The 21766-nt window shown below is 48.4% G+C and overlaps 1 protein-coding gene across 2 annotated transcripts; it reads left to right on the top strand.

The window, feature by feature from the left end:
* The first annotated feature begins 306 nt into the window (after window positions 1-306).
* Window positions 307-19831, top strand: AMER1 (APC membrane recruitment protein 1). 2 transcript variants are annotated; one of them, XM_025989171.2, is made up of 2 exons: window positions 307-545; window positions 11591-19831. In XM_025989171.2, exon 2 carries the CDS (start codon window positions 11690-11692, stop codon window positions 15065-15067), a length of 3378 nt encoding a protein of 1125 aa, XP_025844956.1. In that variant the 5' UTR covers window positions 307-545; window positions 11591-11689; the 3' UTR covers window positions 15068-19831. The 2 variants fall into 2 exon arrangements, with proteins under 2 accessions (XP_025844956.1, XP_025844957.1); XM_025989172.2 differs by having other exon boundaries at window positions 318-704.
* The last annotated feature ends 1935 nt before the right edge of the window (window positions 19832-21766 follow it).

Here is a 21766-nt window from a genome sequence, read left to right as displayed (position 1 = left end):
GGCGGTCAGGTCGCCTCAGAATGATTGCACAGAGTCCACGGAAATGGGAGCTTATGCAAAACCGAAACCGAACTCCAGGGTTCCAGCGAGCCCCATCTGGGCGGGACCGGCACTGCGAGCTCGCTGGGTAGCCAAGCCCAGACCCGCCAAGTGTGGGGGCGGGAATAGGGAGTCCCAGCAAGGGGTTCTTCACCCTCTCCGCCTTCTGCCAACACCACGCCCGTGCTTATTTGCATTTAAAGGAAAAGGCACCAAGGAAAACAGTGGGCGGGTCAGGACACGCCTTCCTACAGTGGCGATTGGGCCACACGTCTGCCAATCAGGGCGCGGACGCCCCACCCTGTGTCTGTGGAGTCGGTGGAGAGGGGGTATGGGGGAGCTCCCCCAAGCCTGGGGAAGGGGAGCTGGTGCAGGAGGTGACTGGAACCGCGGTGGCGGCGGCGGGAGCAGCAGTGGCGGTGATCTCAGCCACAGCAGCCTAGGCTCCAGCCTGGGCCAGTGCGGCGCAGCAGACAATAACCGGGCTGGAAACCAGACTCGGCCGGGTAAGCGTTGCGCGCAGCCGGGAGCCTCCGCCTGCCAGCAGTCCGGTGCAGTCCCGCGTGCTCCGCTCTGGCACCCTGAAGAGGGGCTCCAAGAGCTGGGCCAGTGGGCGTTCGGGCCGCTCTCCGTTCTCCCGGGGAACCAGCTTTGAGGACTGGCAGGTGAGGGGAAAAGCAAAGTCCTCTGGGAGCGGGCGACCGCGGCTAGAGAGGGCGTAGAGGGCGGGTAGTCTAGCAGGCTAGCCTGGGCCATTCCTCCAGGCTGTCGGGGCAGGCGGGGATGGGGCCCACACGTGCTACCGCAGGGGCCCAGGAGGGGAGCCGCCAGCCAGCACCCCCAGCGGTGCATTTGTAGGCCGGGAGCTCCGGAGCTCCGCAGCTTTGTTGTAGCACATTAGCTGCAACAGCTGTGTTACGTGGGTATTGCTCACCCCAGCGGCCCAGCTGCTGCCCCTTCTCCCCTGCACATCTCCTGCCTGCTTCTCTGCGGGATGGAGCCAGCGCGCTGGTCTGGGCCCAATGGATACTAGCTTTGGCGTGGATTGGGCTATCCACACTGTCGGCCTTCTCTCCCAGAAAGCTCAGTTGGGCCTGTGGGCTGTCCACTTAGAAACCTCGGCCTTGTGGGCCCCAACCAGCCTCACCCCCTGCTCCTGGGCCTCCAGGCACATCTGGCGCCCGCCCCCGCGGAAAGGCAGACTGGCAACGGAGTTCTTGCTGGACCTTAGGCTGGGGCTGCAGCTCAAGCTAGTCCTTGGGTTAGATCTGCAAGGCCGCTTTGTCCCCTCTCAACCCGCCTCTTCTCCCCTTGGAGAACACAGGCCGCTTTTTTTCTCTTCTGCCTCCCATTTAAAAATAGTGATAAGCATCGTGTTGGTGGGAGGATTTCTGTGCCAGAGGCCGAAGGAGCAATTATTGTAGTAGAGAACACACTGTTTGGGTCTGTGTGAGAGAGGTAGAGAGACAGCCAAACCCTCCAACTTTGCAGTTACTTAAAATACCCAGCCTGCTGAGCTGTTGTCATTGTCTACCGCTGACACCTCTGACACTGGTGACCACCTGACTGCAGGACTTTGCCTAGGCTCCCTGGCAAAGACAGGCTGTGGCCTCCATGTGATCCACAGTCCAAGTGCCCAGGTAGCAGCTGAACTAGCCCCACAGAGCTGGCCTCGGTTTGGTCAGGCTCATCTTGTCATGGCCCACATGGTCAAGGGGAGTCTCCTCCTGCACACAAACATTTACCTCTGTCACTCTGCTGGCCTGCTGCACAGGCATGGATATGGGCTAGGTGGAGGGTACTGTGCTATTAGACTCCCTGCCCCACCTGAGAGCATTTTAGCAGAGCCCTCTCCCGGCCATTACAGCTTCTCACATTCATCCCCACCCACCTCTCAGTCACTGTCCCATGCTTTTCTTCTGGCAATACACTCTAGGCCTTCCCAAGAACAGGAGAGACAAAGTGACCAAGTGGCTGGCAGGCTCTTGGACCTTTAACCAGTCTCTGAGGTGGCGAACCCTGTGGGCTGCAAAAACTGGGTATTTGAGAGGAGTAAATCCCTCACCTGGGGGAAGGCTAGCTGGGGACCTTTGTGACCCAGCCAGGACTGCAGATAATGCACAATAGTCACTTCTTGCCACTTTGACCAGACACTAACAGAAACCAACCCTCTGCAGCTAGGGCTGCAGCTCAGGGCTAGACCTGCTTTCTGCCCTGCCTCAAACCAACAGCCACCTATTTCTTCCCTATATAACTCCCCTCCTTACACCCAAACCACTGCCCAAATGCTTTTCCCTCTCAGGCCTTAGCTCTGGGCCCAACTTCTCCTGGGTATCTTTTCCACCTGTCTCTTGCAACCCATAATGACCTCTTCTTTCTCAGAACTCCTCCAGACTTGCCTGTATCCTTTGGCCACTTAGGGGCCTAAATTATAATAGGAGACAAACTATAATTAGGTCTCCCTGCCTCTACTTTGTCTTCGTGATATCATGGATCATTTACCCTCAGAAGGGTAAATGAAACCTTGAACTCAGCCACAACCCCCTCAAAGCCTAGCAATGCATAACAATTCATGAATGCTCCAGAAAGACTTGCTGTCCTTGTGGATATTTCAAGAAGATCTTCTCCAAGTTACACTTGTCCTGATCCATATGAAAGTGATTAGAGAAATGATACTCAACGCTCAGATATTTATTGAGTATACCTAATGAGAAGGGTGATGGGTTGCAACTATAAGAACAAAATAAATTATGTCTCCCTTCAACAGCAAGCTCAAGATCTGTACTGCCTAGACCCCAGACTACACATCTTTGGTTGCTGATTCATGAGCCTAGAGGCAAACTACTGTGGAGAGAGAGAAGAAATCTGTATATGCAGAGAGATCACCCTGGAAGCTTCCAGAAATTAGAGGGATTTGGCTAGGTATAGGGTAGTAGTATAAGCAAAATTAGGAATGTGAGGGTGTGGTTGGTAACCAAGCTGAAAGATGTGACTTCAGGTTGAGATTGTTGCATTTAAGGTAGAGAGGAGATTAGTGCCCAGTGATGGGTATTCCCAAATGTCAAATGCTGTGGAATGGGCATCTTGATCTTGGGAGAATGGAACAAAGGGCCATTGAAGAATGGAAAATTGGGAGGTTTTGATACTTCTGTGTGTATATACAAATATGCCATAATATGGGATTTTAGAAAGAGGTCTTAGAGATTGAAAGCATGCTGTAAGTCGGAACTGTAAGAGGTCACCTTTGAATCTGGACATAGAACCAAAGGGCAGCTTTCTCTGGAGGAAGTTGTGCCATGTTGGCTTCCCTTAAGCTTTGCAGGGGATGAAGTTGAAGGAGGGTGCCTAGAGCCTGCATACCAATATGGTGGAGGCTAAACATCTCGCAGGCCTCTGATGATCTCCATCCTTCCAACTGGACAGACCTTCAGGGAGGTTGTGCATTGTGAGTTTGGACTCCTGTGCTTATGAGATGGAAATTCTGATCCTGGAAAGCAACAGGGACTTCCTTAAGGCCACACAGCATTTAGGGATAGGCTGCCACGGCAGAGGGGCTTCCAGCTCCCTCACAGATAGGCTACTCTAGGCTAGAAGAAGGCATGTCCTGTGTTATTCCGTCAGTTCCCCTGCCTTGAATCAGTCCAGGCAAATAAACTAAGTGATAAACGTAAAGGTTCCAGACGAGGCATTTCCTCCTTGTGTCACTCATTCCTCAGCCACACATCTCACACTGCCAGGAACTTCTTAGGGCTAATCTGAGCCTTTCATGCCATACATAAACTGTGTGTGAATGCTTGCGTGCATGTGAGCGTGTGTGTGTGTGTGTGTGTGTGTGTGTGTGAGAGAGAGAGAGAGAGAGAGAGAGAGAGAGAGTTGGGGGATGAAGTTGGGGGCAGCTGGCCATCATTGCTCCTGCTTAACAAACCATTGGAGATTTCATGGGCATTAAACTGTCTCTCCTACTCCCAACTTCTGTTCTCTGAATTAGATAGTCACAGAGCTTTTCACCTCCTCTCCTTGGTCTTACTGTTCAAACCTGTGCATGTGTAAGTCTATCTCTAGGAATAAAGTTAGGGAAACCAGAGCCACTGAAGAGGTGTAGGTGCCGTCTGAGTGAGGGTTCATTGCTTCCCCACACCTCCCCTTTTGGGATTAGGGGATAATATAGACAATGAAGAAAATAATATGAGGAGTCTTGGTGGCAGCACAGGTAGAGATATACTGGTGTTACAGGGGCATTTGGGACTTTTTGATCTGCAGTTCTCGTTGCAGAGCCTTCAGTGCTTTCATCTCCTACAGGATTTTTTCCCTGCTAGGCTTCCAAGCAGATACTAACTCAACTTCTCCATCCAGCACTCGTCAGTCCTCCCTGCTTGGGGGTACTCAGTGGAGAGAGGCTGGGCTGGTCCAGTTATGATACCCTTCCCCTCTGGACATATGGGAAATATTTGCAGGCCAGGCCTAGTGCTTTTTGAAAAAATAAAATGTTTGGTGGGGTTCTATGGAGGGAGGCATGAGAAGTGAGGCTGGGCTGTAGTACAGTGGTGGACTGAGCCCTATTGGCTAGGCATGTAGGCCTTCCACTGAAGCCTAGGACCCCCAAAATCACATGCCCCAACCATGGCTCCTCTTTCTTCAGCCACTGGAAAACTGGGGACAGGACTATCCTTCTCCTGGCTTCACACACAATCTGGGGCAAGCAGACTCCTAGTTTAATCTCCCATTTCTAGATATGGAAACTGAGGCCATGAACAGGGAAGGGATTTGCTCAAGTTTACAAAGGAGCACAAAGATCCTGGCCCTCAATTCAAGATTTCTTCCTCTGAGTACACTGATTCTGATCCCCTCACAAGCTTCAATTTCCTTACCTGGTCTCTCATATAGAGTATAGTACATACAGGGGAGTGGATACATGGGTAAGTTCAGGATCTCCATTGTTCATTTGACCCAGCTGTTCCTCTTCAGGCTTTTATTGGCTACCTTGTCACATCTGTTTCCTTGGAGTTAGCTCCTCTTATTCTTCATCTCAACTGGGTGGGGGGAGGTAGTACCTGTCTTTGATGCCCCTCTTGCTGGGTTAGTGCTGACATAGAAGCTTACTATGCAGGCAAGGCACCCACCTCAGATATCTTCCTCTCTAAGGAAGTTTGGGACCCTGAGAAGGGAGTAGCAAATAGATGGCTTGGCTCCTAGAGCCCCCATCATTCCAGGCAAGCTGGGCAGGGAATCTCAACAGCCTGAGGAGAAGGTGGAGCATGAAGAAGGCTTACCAGGAAAGCCAATTTCTAGGAAGAAATGATGTCCTGGTGACCATACCTTCCAGACTATAGAAGTCCCTATGTGTTGAGGGCTAAAGAGTAGAGAAGTGTGGCTAGGAAAACAGCAGGAGGCATGCAATGTGAGTGAGTCCTGAAGGTCAGGGAAAGGGGTTTGACTCTGATCCTATAGGCAGCGTGGAATAATTTGGTAAGTAGAGGAGTGCTGCATTGAAATCAGGGTTGTAAAAATGAATCTGGCAAGAGTGTGAAGAAGATGAATATGGGGAGGGGAAGGTGGGATTTTAGAGTTGTGGCAGGGAAGAAGCAGAGGGAACTCAGCTAAGAGGCTTGTGTCAACCTTAGAGGACATGGGCTGGCAGCTGAGGAGCTAGAGTGGAGAAGGTGGCTGCAAGAGGCCCTAGCACAAGGGTCTTTTATTGAATATCTGCTTAAGTAACTACCCTATTGATTTATAATCTCTGATTCTTACAGCAATCCTGCACGATAGGTAGCATTTTCTTCATTTTCTAGATAAGGTGTTTAAGTCTCAGAGAGGTTAGGCCAGTTTCTCAAACCCTACCACTTGTAAGGGGTGAAGTTAGCATTTTAGTTCTGGACTGACAAACTCTAGCTGAATTAGATTGAACCAACGTTATTTTGAGATCCTGCTCTGTATTAGGTATAGTGACTATAAGATTAAGAAGGATCCACTTGAGAGAGATGAACAGACAGTCTGAGGCCTGCCAGAATGAATTGCCCTCGGCTATGTATGCTAACTTATTTGAGGGGCTGGTGGTGGGCAAATGGGAGCCAAGGCAAGAGGGCTTATTTTGGGTGTCTGTGCTATATCTAGAGGTTATGGGATACCCCCTTGAGAGGATGTGCTCCTTAATTGGTAAGGCTGCAAGTTAGGGGAGAGGTGGTTGCAGAGGTTGCTTGTGTTACCCCTGCCAGCAGTCTCTACACGAAAGAAAGGGTGCGAAGACAGGCAGCCCTTCCTTCAGGCCCTGAACAAATGGTTTTGAGAGTGTACCTTGGCTGTGGGCTTCAGAAATGGGTGGTTCAAGGTCCAGATCATCTCATAAGTTATTTCCTTTAAGCAGTAGCTCAAATTCTCATCTTTGTCCCCAGTGGCAGGTTTCTGTTTGAACCTTTTTTTGGCCCCTCAAATTTATCTCCCAAGGAAAAGGAGAGTAAAGGCATGTGTGCCACAGTTTGAGAGTGGTTGTGGTAGAGTTGCTGATGAGGAGAGCAGCCACAGTTTTGGGTTGGCAGCCCTTGGATTCTGAAGTCAGCAGGCATTCTGGAATGTACTAGGTGGGGCCAAAACAGTGGTAGCCAAGCAAGGACTGGAAATGATTCAGAGAAAGCTCAGCTGAGCTGGGACACGTGTGTAAGGAGAAGGGGAGATGATGGCTTTCAGGTGTGAGGAAAACCTGCTCAGTCCTTGCCCTCAGTCTTTCTTCTTGGATTTGGATTGGGATTAGCCCTGTGCAGCAAAACGGCATTGCCATTTTTGACTGGAGGCAACTGGAGGCAAGTGCTCAACTGGAGGTCCCTGAATAACAAAACAAAGGTTGGCTAAAAGAGCATCTAAAGCCTCCTGTGAGATAACTACATAGTCACCTTCATTTACCATTTGGGGCAACTGAGGCCCAAGGAGTTTTGGTGACTTACAAAAACCAAGCAGTTATGCTGCTGGAAAATTGGCCAACTATAATTGGAAGAAAATATTTTAAAAATTAGTTGCTATGCTTTTGAGCCTCTACTATATAACGAATTTTATTTGGTATACAGATATACATTGGTTTTGTTCCTTACAGTAGTTTAAAAGGTAGACACTCTTAAAATAGCCTCATTTTCCAGTTGAGGAAACGGAAAGAACTTGCTAGATTCCCCCCAGGTAGGCAGAGCCTATTATAGTGCAGAAATGGCTGACTCTTGTGTGTATTGGGGTGGGGGGTGTCCCTATCCTCATCACTGCTTCCTTAGTTACCACCTCCCCACCCCCACCATACACAAGGACAAGATGGGTCCAGAGTAGGCTTGCCCCCAGGAAAATTACTTGGTGGAGGTCTAGGGAACTATGACTGGTTGAGGTCATGCCTCTGGAGCTACTGCATGAATCCACACACTTCTTCCCCGAACTCTAAGTTGCCTGAGCTAGCCCCAGGAAATTGAGCTGGGAGCAAAATATGTAAGGCTCAGGCTGCAGCTGTTTCCTACTCACTAAGAAGGGTTCCTGGGGCAAGTTTGTGGCTATTCTCCTGCTTCTGTTTTGAGAAGAAGGGAGGAGAAACAAGCTCTGCCCTAGTAGTCAGCCTTCTACTGGTCCCAGCATGACCTGAGGCTGGTCCTTGGAGCAGAGATGGCCATATCCCACTCCCTGCCATGATAGCAGCAGCTGTAATAAACAGCCCCTGCCAGGGACCACAGAGTAGCCCTAGAGTAGCCCTTAGTCATATAGGTTGAGAAACCTAAGGGTTGAGGGGCCCTGCATTTGGCAGTACCACTTTCTTGGCAAGAACCATGAGGGAAGTGAGCTACAACCTGGAAGGGTTGCAGAGTCTGTCCCTTGCTGGCCCCTTTGCCTTCTGCCCCACCTCACTCCCCTGGCCAGTCAATTATGTGGCTCCAAATAAAGGCACATAGCCCATTGGGGAAGGACAGCACTGGGACTAGGTAGGGTAGCAAGGAGTATGGAGAAGGGATCTGGGCCAGAGGTAACTAGGTAGGGCTGGGCTAGGGGGATGCCAGCTATGGGTGATTCCTGCCACCTCCTATTCTTCTATCTTTGGGTGGGGGGCATAGGCATAGACATTATGGGTGGCTATGGGGAGGTACATGGCCCTGGGAAGGACAAGTTAGGGAAATGGGAGACAGCATAGTTTCAAAGCTGGTCCTTGCCAGCAGAGATGACCCTGGTCCTACTTAGGAGGGGGCCCTGAAGTTGTGGAGACAGAATCCCAGTCTCAGAGATACCGCTGCCTAGTTCACCCACTCCCACCACATACATGTAGAGGGCTTTTAAAATTGCCCTTAACAAAGACTTTGTATAAATGCACACTCCTGTTTTTAAAATCCCCTCACATTTGGCTCCTCCTCAGCATGGCCAAGGCAGCTGGTCCCCTGGGCTCCTCACAGTGAATGCCTTTCCCAAATAAATGGCCTTTTATACATGGTCTACTACTTCATAAGAAACTGAGATCTGACTTGGAAGGTGGTAATAATAATAGCAATATCAATCTTTCTCATTTACACTGTACTTTACAGTTTATAAAGTATGTTTGGTATCCATTATCCCATCTAAGTCTCATACCACCACCCTAGTGATCTCCATTTCATAAGTGCTCAAGCCTAAGAAGGGTGTCTTGGCCTATTCAAGGTCCCCTGGTATAGCCTGGAACCCAGCTCTGCAGCTCATGGTTCCTTCCACACACACTGCAGATTCCTGTGGCAGGGAAGGGGACAATGTAGGAAGTAGTGGGCTGGCTTTTTACCCCAATGGAGCACAGGAGCAAGGGTAAGAGAAGGCCAATAGGAACTGCCCTCCAGCCAGGGCATCAAGGTTCTGAAAAGCAACCCTCTTTAAGATTCAATTTGCCAGGCATACCTGGGTGGCTCAGTGGTTAAGCATCTGCCTTTGGCTCAGGTCATGATCTTGGGGTCTTGGGATCCAGTGCTGCATCAGGCTCCCTGCAGGGAGCCTGCTTCTCTCTCTGACTCTCTCTATGTGTCTCTCATGAATAAATAAGTAAAATATTTTTAAATTCAATTTGCTTAATCTGTTCATAACTCCATCCCCAAACCTAGCAGGGAAATTCAGCTTTCTATCCACAAAGATGTTTAGGCCCATGTGGTTTTCCACTTGGCCATTGGTCTTTCTTGATGCCCAGCCATATTTACTAGTCTCACTCATCCCCTCCCATAAATCATTGCCATTTCTACTAACTCCTGTCTGACAAGGTTCAGAGTGAATGCCTTCTCAAAGTAGCTTTTCTGAACCCAGGGGTTATCTTTGCTTTTCAAATTTATCCTGGGATATGATAACAAGGTATGAAGTATAATACTCTACCCTGCATCTTAAGCAATGTATTAAGGCTTGTATTATGTTGTGTATCCTATATTTAGGACCCTGTCCCTATTAGCCTAGGCACTCCCACAAAAGCATTAGTTAGGGGTTTCCCCTTCTTGGTCTACTTTGTAGAACTGAGCTCAATGTCTATCACTTACCAAATATTCAGGAGATGTTTATTTCACAAATTCCACAGAGAGGAATACAATTTCATAATTCCACTACTGCTGTCCCATCTCTCCCATGTCTAGCACCATAAATGACAACACTGTCAAAATTTTTCAGAGCTGAAGTAAAAACATCTGTGCTTTGTAAAGTGGGGAATTCAGATTGATGATAGGGCCCCTGCTTTCATCTCATCCATGAGGAGAGAACTCTGAATGGTTGTGTATATGATTGTCTATTTTGGGAGGGGGGCAGGGTGGCACTTCTGTAGGGCTAACTCTTGGTAGGGGAGAGGGAGCTGAGCTAGAACAATATCATGTAAAAATAAGTCATCCAGAAAAAATAAAAACCTAACCTGAGCAAATGACATTGCAGATCTCTGAAGAGAAAGGATCAGATGATATTTTTTCTCTTTTATTTTCTGGATAACCAGCCATTACCTTGCTCCAAGTTTAATATTCAGTTATGCAGAATGGTCCTGATGGAAGCCTGGTCACACTGATGATTCAAGTGTCAAGCCAAGGCACAAGACACAAAATTAATGTTTGCCCCCCTCCCAAAATAGACAATCATATACACAACCATTCAGGATCAGAGCCTCCAATGAGGTCAGGGGTAGGTAGCTGCTTTTCTCTCTCCATCCCCAGTGCTGGTCCGTAATCTTCCACTGCAGGTGAATATGTGAGTCTTAATACTCTTGCAACCAATGATAGGGTTGATGAGCTGGCAGATTACTCCAGGGGCACCAACAGGGCTTGCCTGTCTCTTTCTGGGTCCCAGCAGTTGTTTTGCCTCCCTTCTTTACCCTAGCTGCCTGTCTGCTGGTGGCTACCCTACAGAGAGGGGACACAGTGATGAGGAACTTTCCAGGAATAGGTCGTAGGGTTTTAGCAGACTGGTCACTGATCCATCTGTCAACCAGCTATAGTCACTAGAATGAAAACATAAGACTTAGGATGAAGGACATGAGTTGAGGTGGATTGTGGATAGTCATTTTTATTACATCTCTGTGGCATTTGGATGTTTGGAGGATTGGGAGCCTAGACCAGAAGGGTGTGCCTTATACCAGGCTTATTTATGAGTAGCACTGAGATCCTAACTTATAGGCCAGGAATATGAATCACGAGGAGTTTTGCCTTCCAGGAGTTCCCTTTCTAGATAGGGAGCTATATGGGGGCCAAAATAATGAGAAAAGTGGAGAAGAAATAGTTGGCCTCATGATTATAAAGTGGAACATGAGGGCTCCAGTTGCCAAGAGCCACATTAAAATTTTTTTCCTAGCAGGACAGTCAATAGAGAATCTGACCTAGACCTACCCTTCACATAACCACTATGCGGGGGAAGTATTGCCAGGCCTCTTAGGCCAAGGATATTAAAGTTTGGAGAGTGCCTTGCCCCAAGGCCACCATGTGCTTTTAGCAGATCCTGGATTTTAGCTCTGGAATGTGGATTTATGAGGTTCCTATTCTGGGCTTCTGAAGGTCTGAGCATGGGCATGTAGGCAATCTAGGGATCCTGTGGGAAAGAGGTAAAACTTCAGGTCTACATTTCTATATAGCCCCAGGAAAAATGTCAGTGAGAAACCAGACTAATGGCCTGGGTCTTGCAGAGCCCAGTGAGGACTCAATGGGCCATTTTGCCAGGTTTTCAAAAATTCTGTCATTGGAGCTGACCTCCCTGCTGCTTTTCTTGCCTCCCCCTACTCTACCCCCTTTGATAATTCCTTTTGTGGTCAGCACAACTGGGCATTTCCCACATCTGCAGTTCCCTGCCTAGTGTTCTCCTGAGCCTAGGGTGGCCTGAAGGGAGTGAACCCCGTGAGTGGCTGGGTGATGGCTGCCTATTGTTCAATGTAGGACTTTGTTGGCATGGGTCCCAGAGGAGGCTGGCCCAGCAAGCCAATCATATGGAATGCATTAAGGTTTTCCCTTCATTTATTTTCTTTCTGGTTCCACTCAAGCCTGAAATAACAGACATCTGTGAAAACAAACCCAGCCTAGATGCTTGCTTACCAGTATACTCTTTCTATCTTTGTTTCTCTCATCTTCTCTAGACCCAACTGGGATGCTTCCTGACTGATGATGTTATAACAGTGCTTGGAAGCCAGAAGGCTGCTTTTTCAGCTGAACATACCTGAGTTGTCTCCATCACCATGGAGACTGGAAAGGATGAAGCTTCTCAGGCCAAAGGAGCATCAGCCTCTATGGACACTCAGGACCAAGGGGCAGAGAAAGGAGCTAAGAACAAGGTAGCTGAGATAACAGAAGGGCCAGTGTCAGAACCACCCTCATCTGGCCCAGGTAGGCTAAGGAAAACTGCCATGAAACTTTTTGGTGGCAAGAAGGGCATCTGTACCCTGCCTAGTTTCTTTGGAGGGGGGCGAAGCAAAGGTTCTGGGAAAAGCATCTCCAGGAAGGGTCTTAGCAAGAGCAAGACTCATGATGGCCTGACTGAAGCAGCCCATGGCCCTAAAGACATTTTTAGTGAAGGAACCAGCTTTGCCTTACCTTTGCCTGAATCATCCTGCCAACTTCCCAGTTCCCAGAGTGTCCATGGGGTTTTAGAGACAGACTCCAGATGCAAGACATCTGTGGCTGGAGCCACAGAGAAAGCTGAGGCTGAGAAGGCTCTTTCTGTGTCCAAGCCAAAGAAAGGCCTGAAAGGTTTTTTTAGCAGTATCCGCCGTCACCGGAAAAGCAAGGTCTCTGGGGCTGAAAAAAGTGAGCTAAGGGCCAAGGGGCCTGAAGGGGCTAGAGCTAGGCCTCACGAACATGTGAGCTCGGTCATTCTGCACCATACTGAGGATATCCTCCAAGCCCCCAGAAAGGAAAATGCCAAACCTCAAGATGCTCCTGGGTCAAAAGTTTCTTTAGTACCAGAGCCTTTTCCAGCTGTCATTGAGAAGACAGCCTGTAAAGATCCAGAAAAATCTGTGGAGGCCTGTGCTTCAGCACTTATGCAACCCAAGCCTACCTTAGAAGCTAGTGGCCCAGAAGAGCCCCATAGTCCAGAAACAGGGGAGAAAGTGGTATCAGAAGAGGTAAATCCACCAAATGGCCCTGTTGGGGACCAGCTGAGCCTCTTGTTTGGGGATGTCACATCCCTGAAAAGTTTTGACTCACTGACAGGTTGTGGTGATATCATAGCAGAACAAGACATGGACAGTATGACAGACAGCATGGCTTCTGGAGGCCAGAGAGCCAATCGAGATGGGACCAAGCGAAGTTCCTGCCTGGTGACCTACCAAGGAGGTGGAGAGGAGATGGCCTTGCCAGATGATGATGAGGAGGAAGAGGAGGAAGATGAGGTGGAATTAGAGGAGGAAGAAGAGGATGTCAAGGAGGAAGAAGATTATGACTTAGAATATCTGTGGGCAAGTGCCCAGATGTATCCGAAGTCTAATCTGAATTTGAGCTACCATCCCATCACATCCCCAGGCCACCATGGCTACATGCTCCTTGACTCAGTTCGATCTTATCCTGGCTTAGCTCCTGGGGAACTTTTGACTCCTCAGAGTGACCATCAAGAGTCTGCCCCCAATAGTGATGAGGGTTATTATGACTCCACAACACCTGGATTTGAGGATGATTCAGGCGAGGCCTTGGGGCTTATCCGCAGGGATTGCCTTCCCCGAGACAGTTACAGTGGAGATGCCCTGTATGAGTTCTATGAGCCAGATGATAGTCTTGAGACCTCCCCACCTGTGGATGACTGTCTTTATGACCTCCATGGTCACAGCTCTGAGATATTTGACCCCTTCTTGAACTTTGAGCCCTTTTCTTCCTCTAGGCCACCTGGGGCAATGGAGACAGAGGAAGAACGGCTAGTGACTATCCAGAAACAGTTGTTGTGTTGGGAGCTTCGGCGAGAGCAGCTTGAGGCCCGAGAGGCCCAGGAGGCATGTGCCCAAGAGATTCACACCAGGGAGGCCTATACCCAAGAAACTCATGCCAGAGAGACCCATGTCCGAGAAACTCATGTCAGAGAGGCCCGAGAGGCCTATGCCAGGGAAGCCCAGGTCCGGGAGGCTCAAGAGGCTCAAGTCCGAGAGGTTCAGGCCTGGCAGGAGAAGCCCATCATAGAATATCATATGAGGCCCTTAGGCCCATCAGTGATGGGCCTGGTAGCAGGGGCATCAGGGGCCTCTCAGACATCTCATCGGGCAACCACCTCAGCTTTCCCTGCCACTGCAAGCAGTGAGCCAGACTGGAGGGACTTCCGTCCTCTGGAGAAGCGTTTTGAGGGAATCTGCTCCAAGAAAGATCAAAGTACCTGTCTGATGCAGCTCTTCCAAAGTGATGCTATGTTTGAGCCAGACATGCAAGAAGCAAACTTTGGAGGATCTCCCAGGAGGGCCTACCCTACTTATTCACCCTCTGAGGAGCCAGAGGAAGAGGAGGCTGAAAAGGAAGGGAATGCCACAGTGAGCTTCTCACAGGCCCTTGTGGAGTTTACCAGCAGCGGGAACCTCTTCTCCAGCATGTCCTGCAGCTCTGATTCTGACTCATCCTTCGCTCAAAACCTCCCTGAACTGCCCCCTATGGTGACTTTTGACATCGCTGATGTGGAACGGGAGGGGGAAGGCAAGTGTGAAGAGCATCCTGAGTTCCACAATGAAGACCTTGCAGCCTCCTTGGAAGCTTTTGAGTTGGGCTACTACCAGAAACATACATTCAACAACTACTACAGCCGATTCTACCAAGGCCTGCCCTGGGGTGTGAGCAGTCTTCCTCGCTATTTGGGACTGCCTGGCATGCACCCTCGACCTCCACCTGCTGCTATGGCCCTCAACAGGAGGAGTCGCTCCCTGGACACTGCAGAGACCTTGGAGCTGGAGCTTTCCAATTCCCGCCTTGCCCAGGGATACATAGTGTCTGATGAGCTTCAGGCTCAGCAGGAAGATTCAAATGAAGAAGAAGAAGAGGAAGAATGGGGTCGAGACAGTCCTTTGTCCCTTTATACTGAACCACCAGGGGCCTACGACTGGTCTGCCTGGGCTCCCTGTACTCTCCCAGTGGGGCCAGGTCCTGCCTGGATAAGTCCCAGCCAGTTGGATGGGTCTTCTAGCCAGTCTCCATATGAGCAGACAGCCTGTTGCATACCTCCTGTGGCCATGTCAATGTTGTTGTCAGTACCAGGGCCAGAGCCAAGGGTACCTGGGATATCCAGGCCTCAGCTATCTCGGCCTTCGTACCTACCCCTGCCTATGGTCTCTTGTTATAACCTGCAGCCACAGGCCTTTCAGAGTGTGAGGGCCAGGCCTCAAGATATGCTGCTGCCTATTGATGAGCCCAATTGCTCTTCCAGTTCTGGAGGCTTCAGCTCCAGTCCTCTGTCCCAGGCCAAGCCTGTGGGCGTCACTCATGGCATCCCTCAGCTGCTCAGGGTCCAGCCTGAGCCCCAACAACCTCAACCCATTCACTGCAAGGCTTCCAGCCTTGACCTATCAAAGGAGATGGCTGAGCAAGGTGCCTCTCTCCCCCTTCCCACCAGCTACTCCACTGCTGTGAATGGAAAGCTAGCTGAGTAGTCATTATCTATTCTGGAGTGGGGGCATGGGGCCTGAGCATGTGAATGGGGAACAGGGGTTGGGCAGAGGGGTGGGTGGTGGGGGTTGCTATTTAACTTGAAAATCCTTTTGGCCAAGGAAAGCTCCAATGAGTTTTTGCCTTTGTTTTCCCACTTCTCTCTTCTGCCAATCTGTGGTCACATTCAGCTTGAGTACATCTGCCCTAGGAGGCTGCTATTGCTCTGTGCTCCAGCTTTTCCTTTTGGGGTTTCTTGTTACCCACGTAGGGTTTTTTGGGATGCTGTACTTTTGTGCCTATTCCAGTTGCCCAGTTAATGATTATATATATAGCATGCATCCTTGACACAGGCTTAGTACCCCTGCCACCCTCCCCCCCCACACAGTGAATGATGAACCACTGATGAGCAGCCAGGTCTGCACTGCTTTCCACTTTAGGACAGGGGGCTTGTTTGCTGTTAACAATGTGAAATAATGGTACAGATCCTCCCCACCCCCACTTCCTTCAGTCTTGGCATAGCTTTCACCATTACATCAGATGATTATAATCTATTCACCCCAGCTAGCTGCCCTTAGAGAGGATCAAGTAGCATGTGTTTCACTGCCTATTGCTATGGACTTTGTCATTGTAACCAGATGGGGGCCTTTTAATCTGGTCTGCCATAGCTTAGGTTAAAGACAAAAATGCTATCCACTTAATGGAATGATCAAATTCATTCAGTTACAAACATAAGACAAATTAGGGCTCTATTGTAGATACTACCATAAGTCTTGAGTTGTGGAGTGATGGGATTTTTTTTCCTTCTTCTTCTCTTAGGCTTGTGATGCCTGAGTTGTAGTCACTTGAATTTTTTTTTACTCCAAAGGAAATTTTAATAATTTCTTCACAAGGAAAATATTCTTTTAACTGAGATACAGGAAGAGAAGTGGCCTAAATTAGGCTTGGCTATAGGGTGTCAGGGTTCTTGCAGCTTGCAAGGGAAGGATAGGAAGAGGAGGTACATTTGTCCCTGCTGGCAGGAGAGAATTTTCGACATTGCAGAGCTCAAGGTAACCCAGCTTCTTAGAAGAGAAAAAGTTCCTCAACATTTGCCCACCCCTTCATTTGGATGCTGTAAAGAGGCTCCAGAGACACCAGGCTAGCACTCTCAAGAGACAGGATACCAAAAGCATCTAGGCTGCTATTCTGGTCTCTCTAAAGAGCTTTCATTTCTAATTAGCCTAGTCCTTAGCATCCTCAAAGGACTGGCCTTCTTAAGAGAAAGACTATGACCTGCCCTCACTCTACTAAGCTTCAGGATTCTGATTTGCATTCACTCCATGCCCTTTATGGAGTGAATGGTGCACGCTTCTGCATCCACAGTTTTCATGTTAAACTAGCTGGGAAATACTGGTGAGGAAGAGTTGCTGTCAGGAAGTCATTGCAACAGTTTAATCTAACCTGACTCAACCTCTCATTAATCAAGAAGAGAAAAATTATTTTTAATTTCTTTTTTGGAAATAGAATATGGGACATTTTTTGCCTGGATGTGTTGACCTAAATTATAATGCTTGCCTCCTTACCCCTGTCCCTTACCCCACTTATCTCTATGCCTGTTAGGAGAGGAGGGCAACTGGGCTCTTGTGAACAGAATGTTGGCCTCTGAGTCAAGGAAGCAAAATTTATGGCAAACTTCCCCTTGGCCAGGAAATGTATTTGTGCTGGTTTTTATCACCATTTCTCAGATTAGGGTTGGTAGTGCTTCTTCCCACAAAAAGCAAACTTCTGATAAAAGCTTTACCCACTGGAAGTACCAAATGAGTTTATACTTAACACCACTGCTCAAGGGACCTAGTCCAACTCTCCAGGCTGTTTGCATTGTGAAGAAATACATAAATCATGGATTTGGAGAAAGAGGACAAGGAAGGCCCTCACCCCAAGCACAGCATTCCAGGAGAGAAGTGCCCAAATTCCAACTGTCTGGCCTCTTATCAAAGCTGCCCTGGGAGGGTGGGGCTGAAATAGGCCTGGCTGTTTAGCAGGAAGTAAACACCAAATGCCTTTACAACAGGGGAAATCCCACTACTTGCCTCCTTTCTCTCTGCTTGGCCTTCAGGGCAGTTCAACTCCTATCTGTATGTGGACTGTGCCAGCCACAGCAGGTAGTAGAGCCATCACCAGCCTCCAGAGCCTGCCGGGCCTCCAGTCTATCTAAGAAGAGAAAAAGTAGGTGGTCAGCCTTTGGCCAAGGGCAGAGGGCTTCTCTCATTGAAAAGAGGGAAATAAGAGAGGTGCTGCCCCTGAGGGGAACAGCCATTGTACTGATACACTCTGTTGGGCTTTGGAAGGTCATATACCACAGAGTAGGGCCTAGAACTGAGCAACATGTCATGGTTTGTACATTGCTGCCTGCAAGCCATTTCAATGTCCTTGCCAGCCCAGGGACAGGATTCTCACCACCAGAAGTGGTATAATCAGGGTACATGGCTGCAGAAGCAGGCTCCTTTGAGTCTCATTCTATATCCAAATAGTTCATGTTCAAATCCCAGCTGCAGCCTAGAAGAGGAAGGAAGATCTAGCTGGGAATGTGTGATGGCAGTACAGATTGACAATGGGAGAACCAACCAGGCCTCTCCCCAAAGATAGCCAGTGCTTGCTTGGCTGACACCAGGTATGCCCTGGACTACTAAAGGTATTGATGTCAAGCCCACATATCTTAGGCTGTGTCCAGATGAACAACATGTCTGCATTGCAGAGTCCTGGGATCATGCTTGTGGTTGTGATTTAAGGGAAGATATGACTTGAGAGGAGGTGTTTGCCATCATCTTGCTACCCATCAGGCTAATCTAGTGTCAGACAGCTCTGACCTGAGAATCCTCAGATGAGGCCAATCCTTGGGGAACCAGTGACTGGATAGAGAAGTCCAAATAGCAGGCTTCTTTCAGGGCTACCAGTTTCTTAGTGTTTTAACACCTTCAAGAAAGCCCTGCCGTGGGGCACCCATCTTGGGCACCTGTCCATGAGCCTCCTGGGCCAAAAGCTTTGGTCAACACTAGTCTCTCTCCTTCCTTAGTGCTGTATCAAGCAGGGAAGTAGCTTCCTACACCCAGAGTGTGTTCCTCTCATCCTGTTGTCAGCAACTTTCCCACCCTTGTCAGTACTACCACCCCACTCACACTTGGCTCCTGGGCCCAATTGCTAGAGGGAGGCATGGGGGATTTAGCAGGGAGACTTCAAGTTTACCCATGTGTATGTTGCATATAAGTTGTTTTATATATATATATATATATACACATATATATGTATATATATATACACATACATATATATATCTCAAAAGTCAATTATCTATTTTTGTATTGTTTGCATTTTATATTCATGGAAAACAATGTATCAATTGTTCTTTTCTGATATATTTTATTTTTAAGTGGTGCTGTTTACAGTTTTAAACAAAACAAAGATGACACAGAAATTGCTGCTGCTTGTGCAGAGGGCTGGTATCTCAACTGCCTAGGGCCCTCTCTCTTTCCCGTCTCTTCACCCCAATGTGTCCATCCCCTCCCTCCATGATAGGGATAACAAAAGATTCCCAGGTACTATGACAAATGCCAGGTGACTCAGGCATGGAGAACCTGGTAGATAGCATGTTGTTTTATGGCTTTATTTTTTCTATTGAGCCCTACCCCTTCCCTACATGTAGACTTTCTGGAAGAACCCATCTCTCTGTCTCTGTCTCTGTCTCTCTGTTATTTTTATGTTTTATGCTTTCATTTTGAAATAAGTCCCTATGTTGTGCTGTCATACTGAATTTCTCCAAAGGAGCATTTTGGGGACATTCTCCACCCAGTGGGGAGTACATGGAGTTTCTATCATGCCCTTTCTCCCTAAGAAGCTGAGGAGACAGATGGCTGTGATGCTTCAACCACCTCATTGGGGAAACCCTTGTGTGAAGCTTTCCAAATAGCTCAGTCAATTGTGACATTTGCCCAGAAGAGATGTTGGAGAACTCCTTGACCCCTCTTGCTGCTTTGGGGGTATCTATCCCCCTACCACCATTCCTCCTGCCCTGTTCTGCTCCAGTTCATTGGGGGAACAGTGACTATGAGGGTAATGGATTGCTGGCCTGATTCCCACTTTTCTATCCTACAGTCACTCCAAAGAAGAAAATCCACATGGCATGTGTATGTGTGAGGGTTGGCCTACTGAGGCAGGGAGTTTTTAAAATATTTTATTTATTCGTGAAAGATACACAGAGAGGCAGAGACACAGGCAGAGAGAGGAGAAGTAGGCTCCATGCGGGAAGCCTAATGTGGGACTCGAACCCGGGACCCTGGGGTCCCGGGATCACTCCCTGAGCCGCTCAACCACTGAACCACCCAGGCATCCCAAGAGGCAGGGATTTACTATTCCTGTTACTATTGGTGCTTATTTTCCCTGCTGTAGATGGGGGTGGAGTGGAGAAGAAACCAGGAATGTATATTTAAGTCACATTAAATAAAATGGCTGGAGGACAGAGGGAAGAAATTGGTAACTGCAGTACATACCCACCCCAAGTGTAAGAGTTTTTCTCTCCCAGTGTAAAATGGGGAGCATGATCCCTGGATGTGCCCTAGTTTCCCCTTCCTTATCCCTGAGATATCACATAATTGTCTGGATTGTGACTTCTCCAATCCTAGCTCTCACTGACACCTGGATATCTTGATGCACTGCCTATTTGTAACAACATATATTTCTTTTGCTGAATGCTAATAAACTGGGTTCAAGAAGGACCCTTCCCCATCACAAAAGTGCATTTTTGTGGTTTGTTCCATAGCAGCATACCTGTGACCCATGGTTGTTGAGTTTGCCCTTGAAGGGAGATGGAGAAAGCAAGAAGGCTGTCAGGGGGTGGGGGTCATCCATTGGGGAAACAGAAGCCAGACCTGAAACTAAAAGTATGGGAAACCAGTTCTTTATCCAAGTCATGCCCTCCATATGTCTGATGATGTGTTGGTAATCTCTCCATCACACTTTTCACATTTTGAGAACTGCCAGAGGCTGGTTAGCACTTCTAAAATTAGCCTCCGTTAATGCAAGTGTGCTGGCATCTCCAACCAGCCAGGAGGCAGAGGTGTCAACTTCCTACTGATGACTCCATGAAAAGGATAAGACCAATGGTGGGACTCCCCAGCCAAGCAGCAGAAATGGCATTCCTCACCTAGGTTTATGGGCAAAGATGTTGCCTGGGCAGCTGCCTGCTCCACTTATTCAGCTATGGGGCTGAGTGGGAAAAATGTGTTTTACCCTTGGCTCCTGATAAGCAAGGGATTCTGACACCTGCTAGTGGGCTCCTTTGAGTTCTTCCCAATTGCCATGCCCAAGCCAGAAGACCTAAAATAGTCGCTGCTTGAAACTGCTATGGACTGTAGACCATCGCCACAGACACATAGGAAAGCTCCCTGGGGTCCCTTCCCAGACTAGAAAAGAAGTTTGTGGCCCCCAGTACCTCATGAATCAAGCAAACCCAAAATAAAAGCAATTTAATGAGAGAGAAAAGAGAGAAGCTCCTGGGAGGGGAGTTAATAATTCATAGATGTTGAATTGCCTGCCATGTACTGCTCATGGAAGGAATGGGGTCATGGTTGCTCAGCTTTTGTAGCAAGACCTTTTAGGAAGGTCTTATTACATCCATTGGAAATTCAAGTAGTTTTGTAGTATGGGAAGCCTAAATTTCTGCCTTAATCTTCATCCCTCATTAATCAGTTGGGTTTGGGAAAATCCCTTCTGAGTTTTAGTTTCCCCATCAATAATATGTGGGTGGCACGGGCATAGATTTTACTAGGCTAGTTTCCATATGCAAGTCAGAGGACTGGGCTACCACTGAGTAACCTATAGAACTTTCTCAACTGCCTAAATCCAGCACTCCTCACCCCTTTCTGACTCAGTTGGCCTGGGATGGAGTTATTTTCTGTGGTGTGGATCCCACATAACAGGTGCGTTGGACCTGCTGGACAAGATGATTGCTTTTTCTGTTCTGCTGTGACTGATGGCTGTGACCCTCTGGGGAGTCCTTTGCAATACTGGAAGGGGATGTCAGTGGAGAGATGTTGTTGGTGGAGGGTTCTTTGGATCACCAAGAAACCAAACCCAACTTGGTCAGCTCCAGAGTTGTTCTCTAGTCTGCTTAAGGACTGGGGTTGTGCCTGGTGAACAGGCCTTTGTTCCTAGTATCTGTTTAGAACAGATATAAATACGACAGAAAAAATATCTTTGTACAAGCCTTTTGGATGACACTGTGGGTAAGCTACTAGCTCCCCACTGCCCCCACCCCCAGTGGGTTCTAGGCCTTACCGACCATGTTCTTTCTCTGGATAGTTCCTACACTTTAGCTGGGATGCATAGCTTCTGGGATCCAGACCTGGCCAATAAAAGCAAGGGACCAGAGGGTAGCACTTTCTAATCTTCAACCTCCTTTCATCTCCATTATCTTTTAAAAGGTCCCTGATGCAGGTGAGTAGGCAGAAGATCTCATCCCCACTTTATAGAGGTGGGAAAGGAGCCATGGGAAAGTGAAATGATTTGCTCATGGTAATGGAGTACATCGACTGTAAGTCAAGATGAGAAACAGAATGGGCAGGTAGGGGTGGAAGATATGATGGAAAAGATCACTGCTAATAATTCATCCATCACCAAATGAATTGTATCATTGATATGTGCAGGCACTAGACACTTTAATCATGTCA

Source organism: Vulpes vulpes, chromosome X (genome assembly GCF_048418805.1).
Source record: "Vulpes vulpes isolate BD-2025 chromosome X, VulVul3, whole genome shotgun sequence".
Taxonomy (NCBI): domain Eukaryota; kingdom Metazoa; phylum Chordata; class Mammalia; order Carnivora; family Canidae; genus Vulpes; species Vulpes vulpes.
Note: the sequence above shows the minus strand (reverse complement) of the source record. Positions and strands in the feature narration are given on the sequence as shown.

What these genes read in the sequence shown, in the direction of transcription:
- AMER1 (XM_025989171.2), top strand. Translation starts at nt 11,690, where the DNA reads ATGGAGACTGGAAAGGATGAAGCTTCTCAGGCCAAAGGAGCATCAGCC.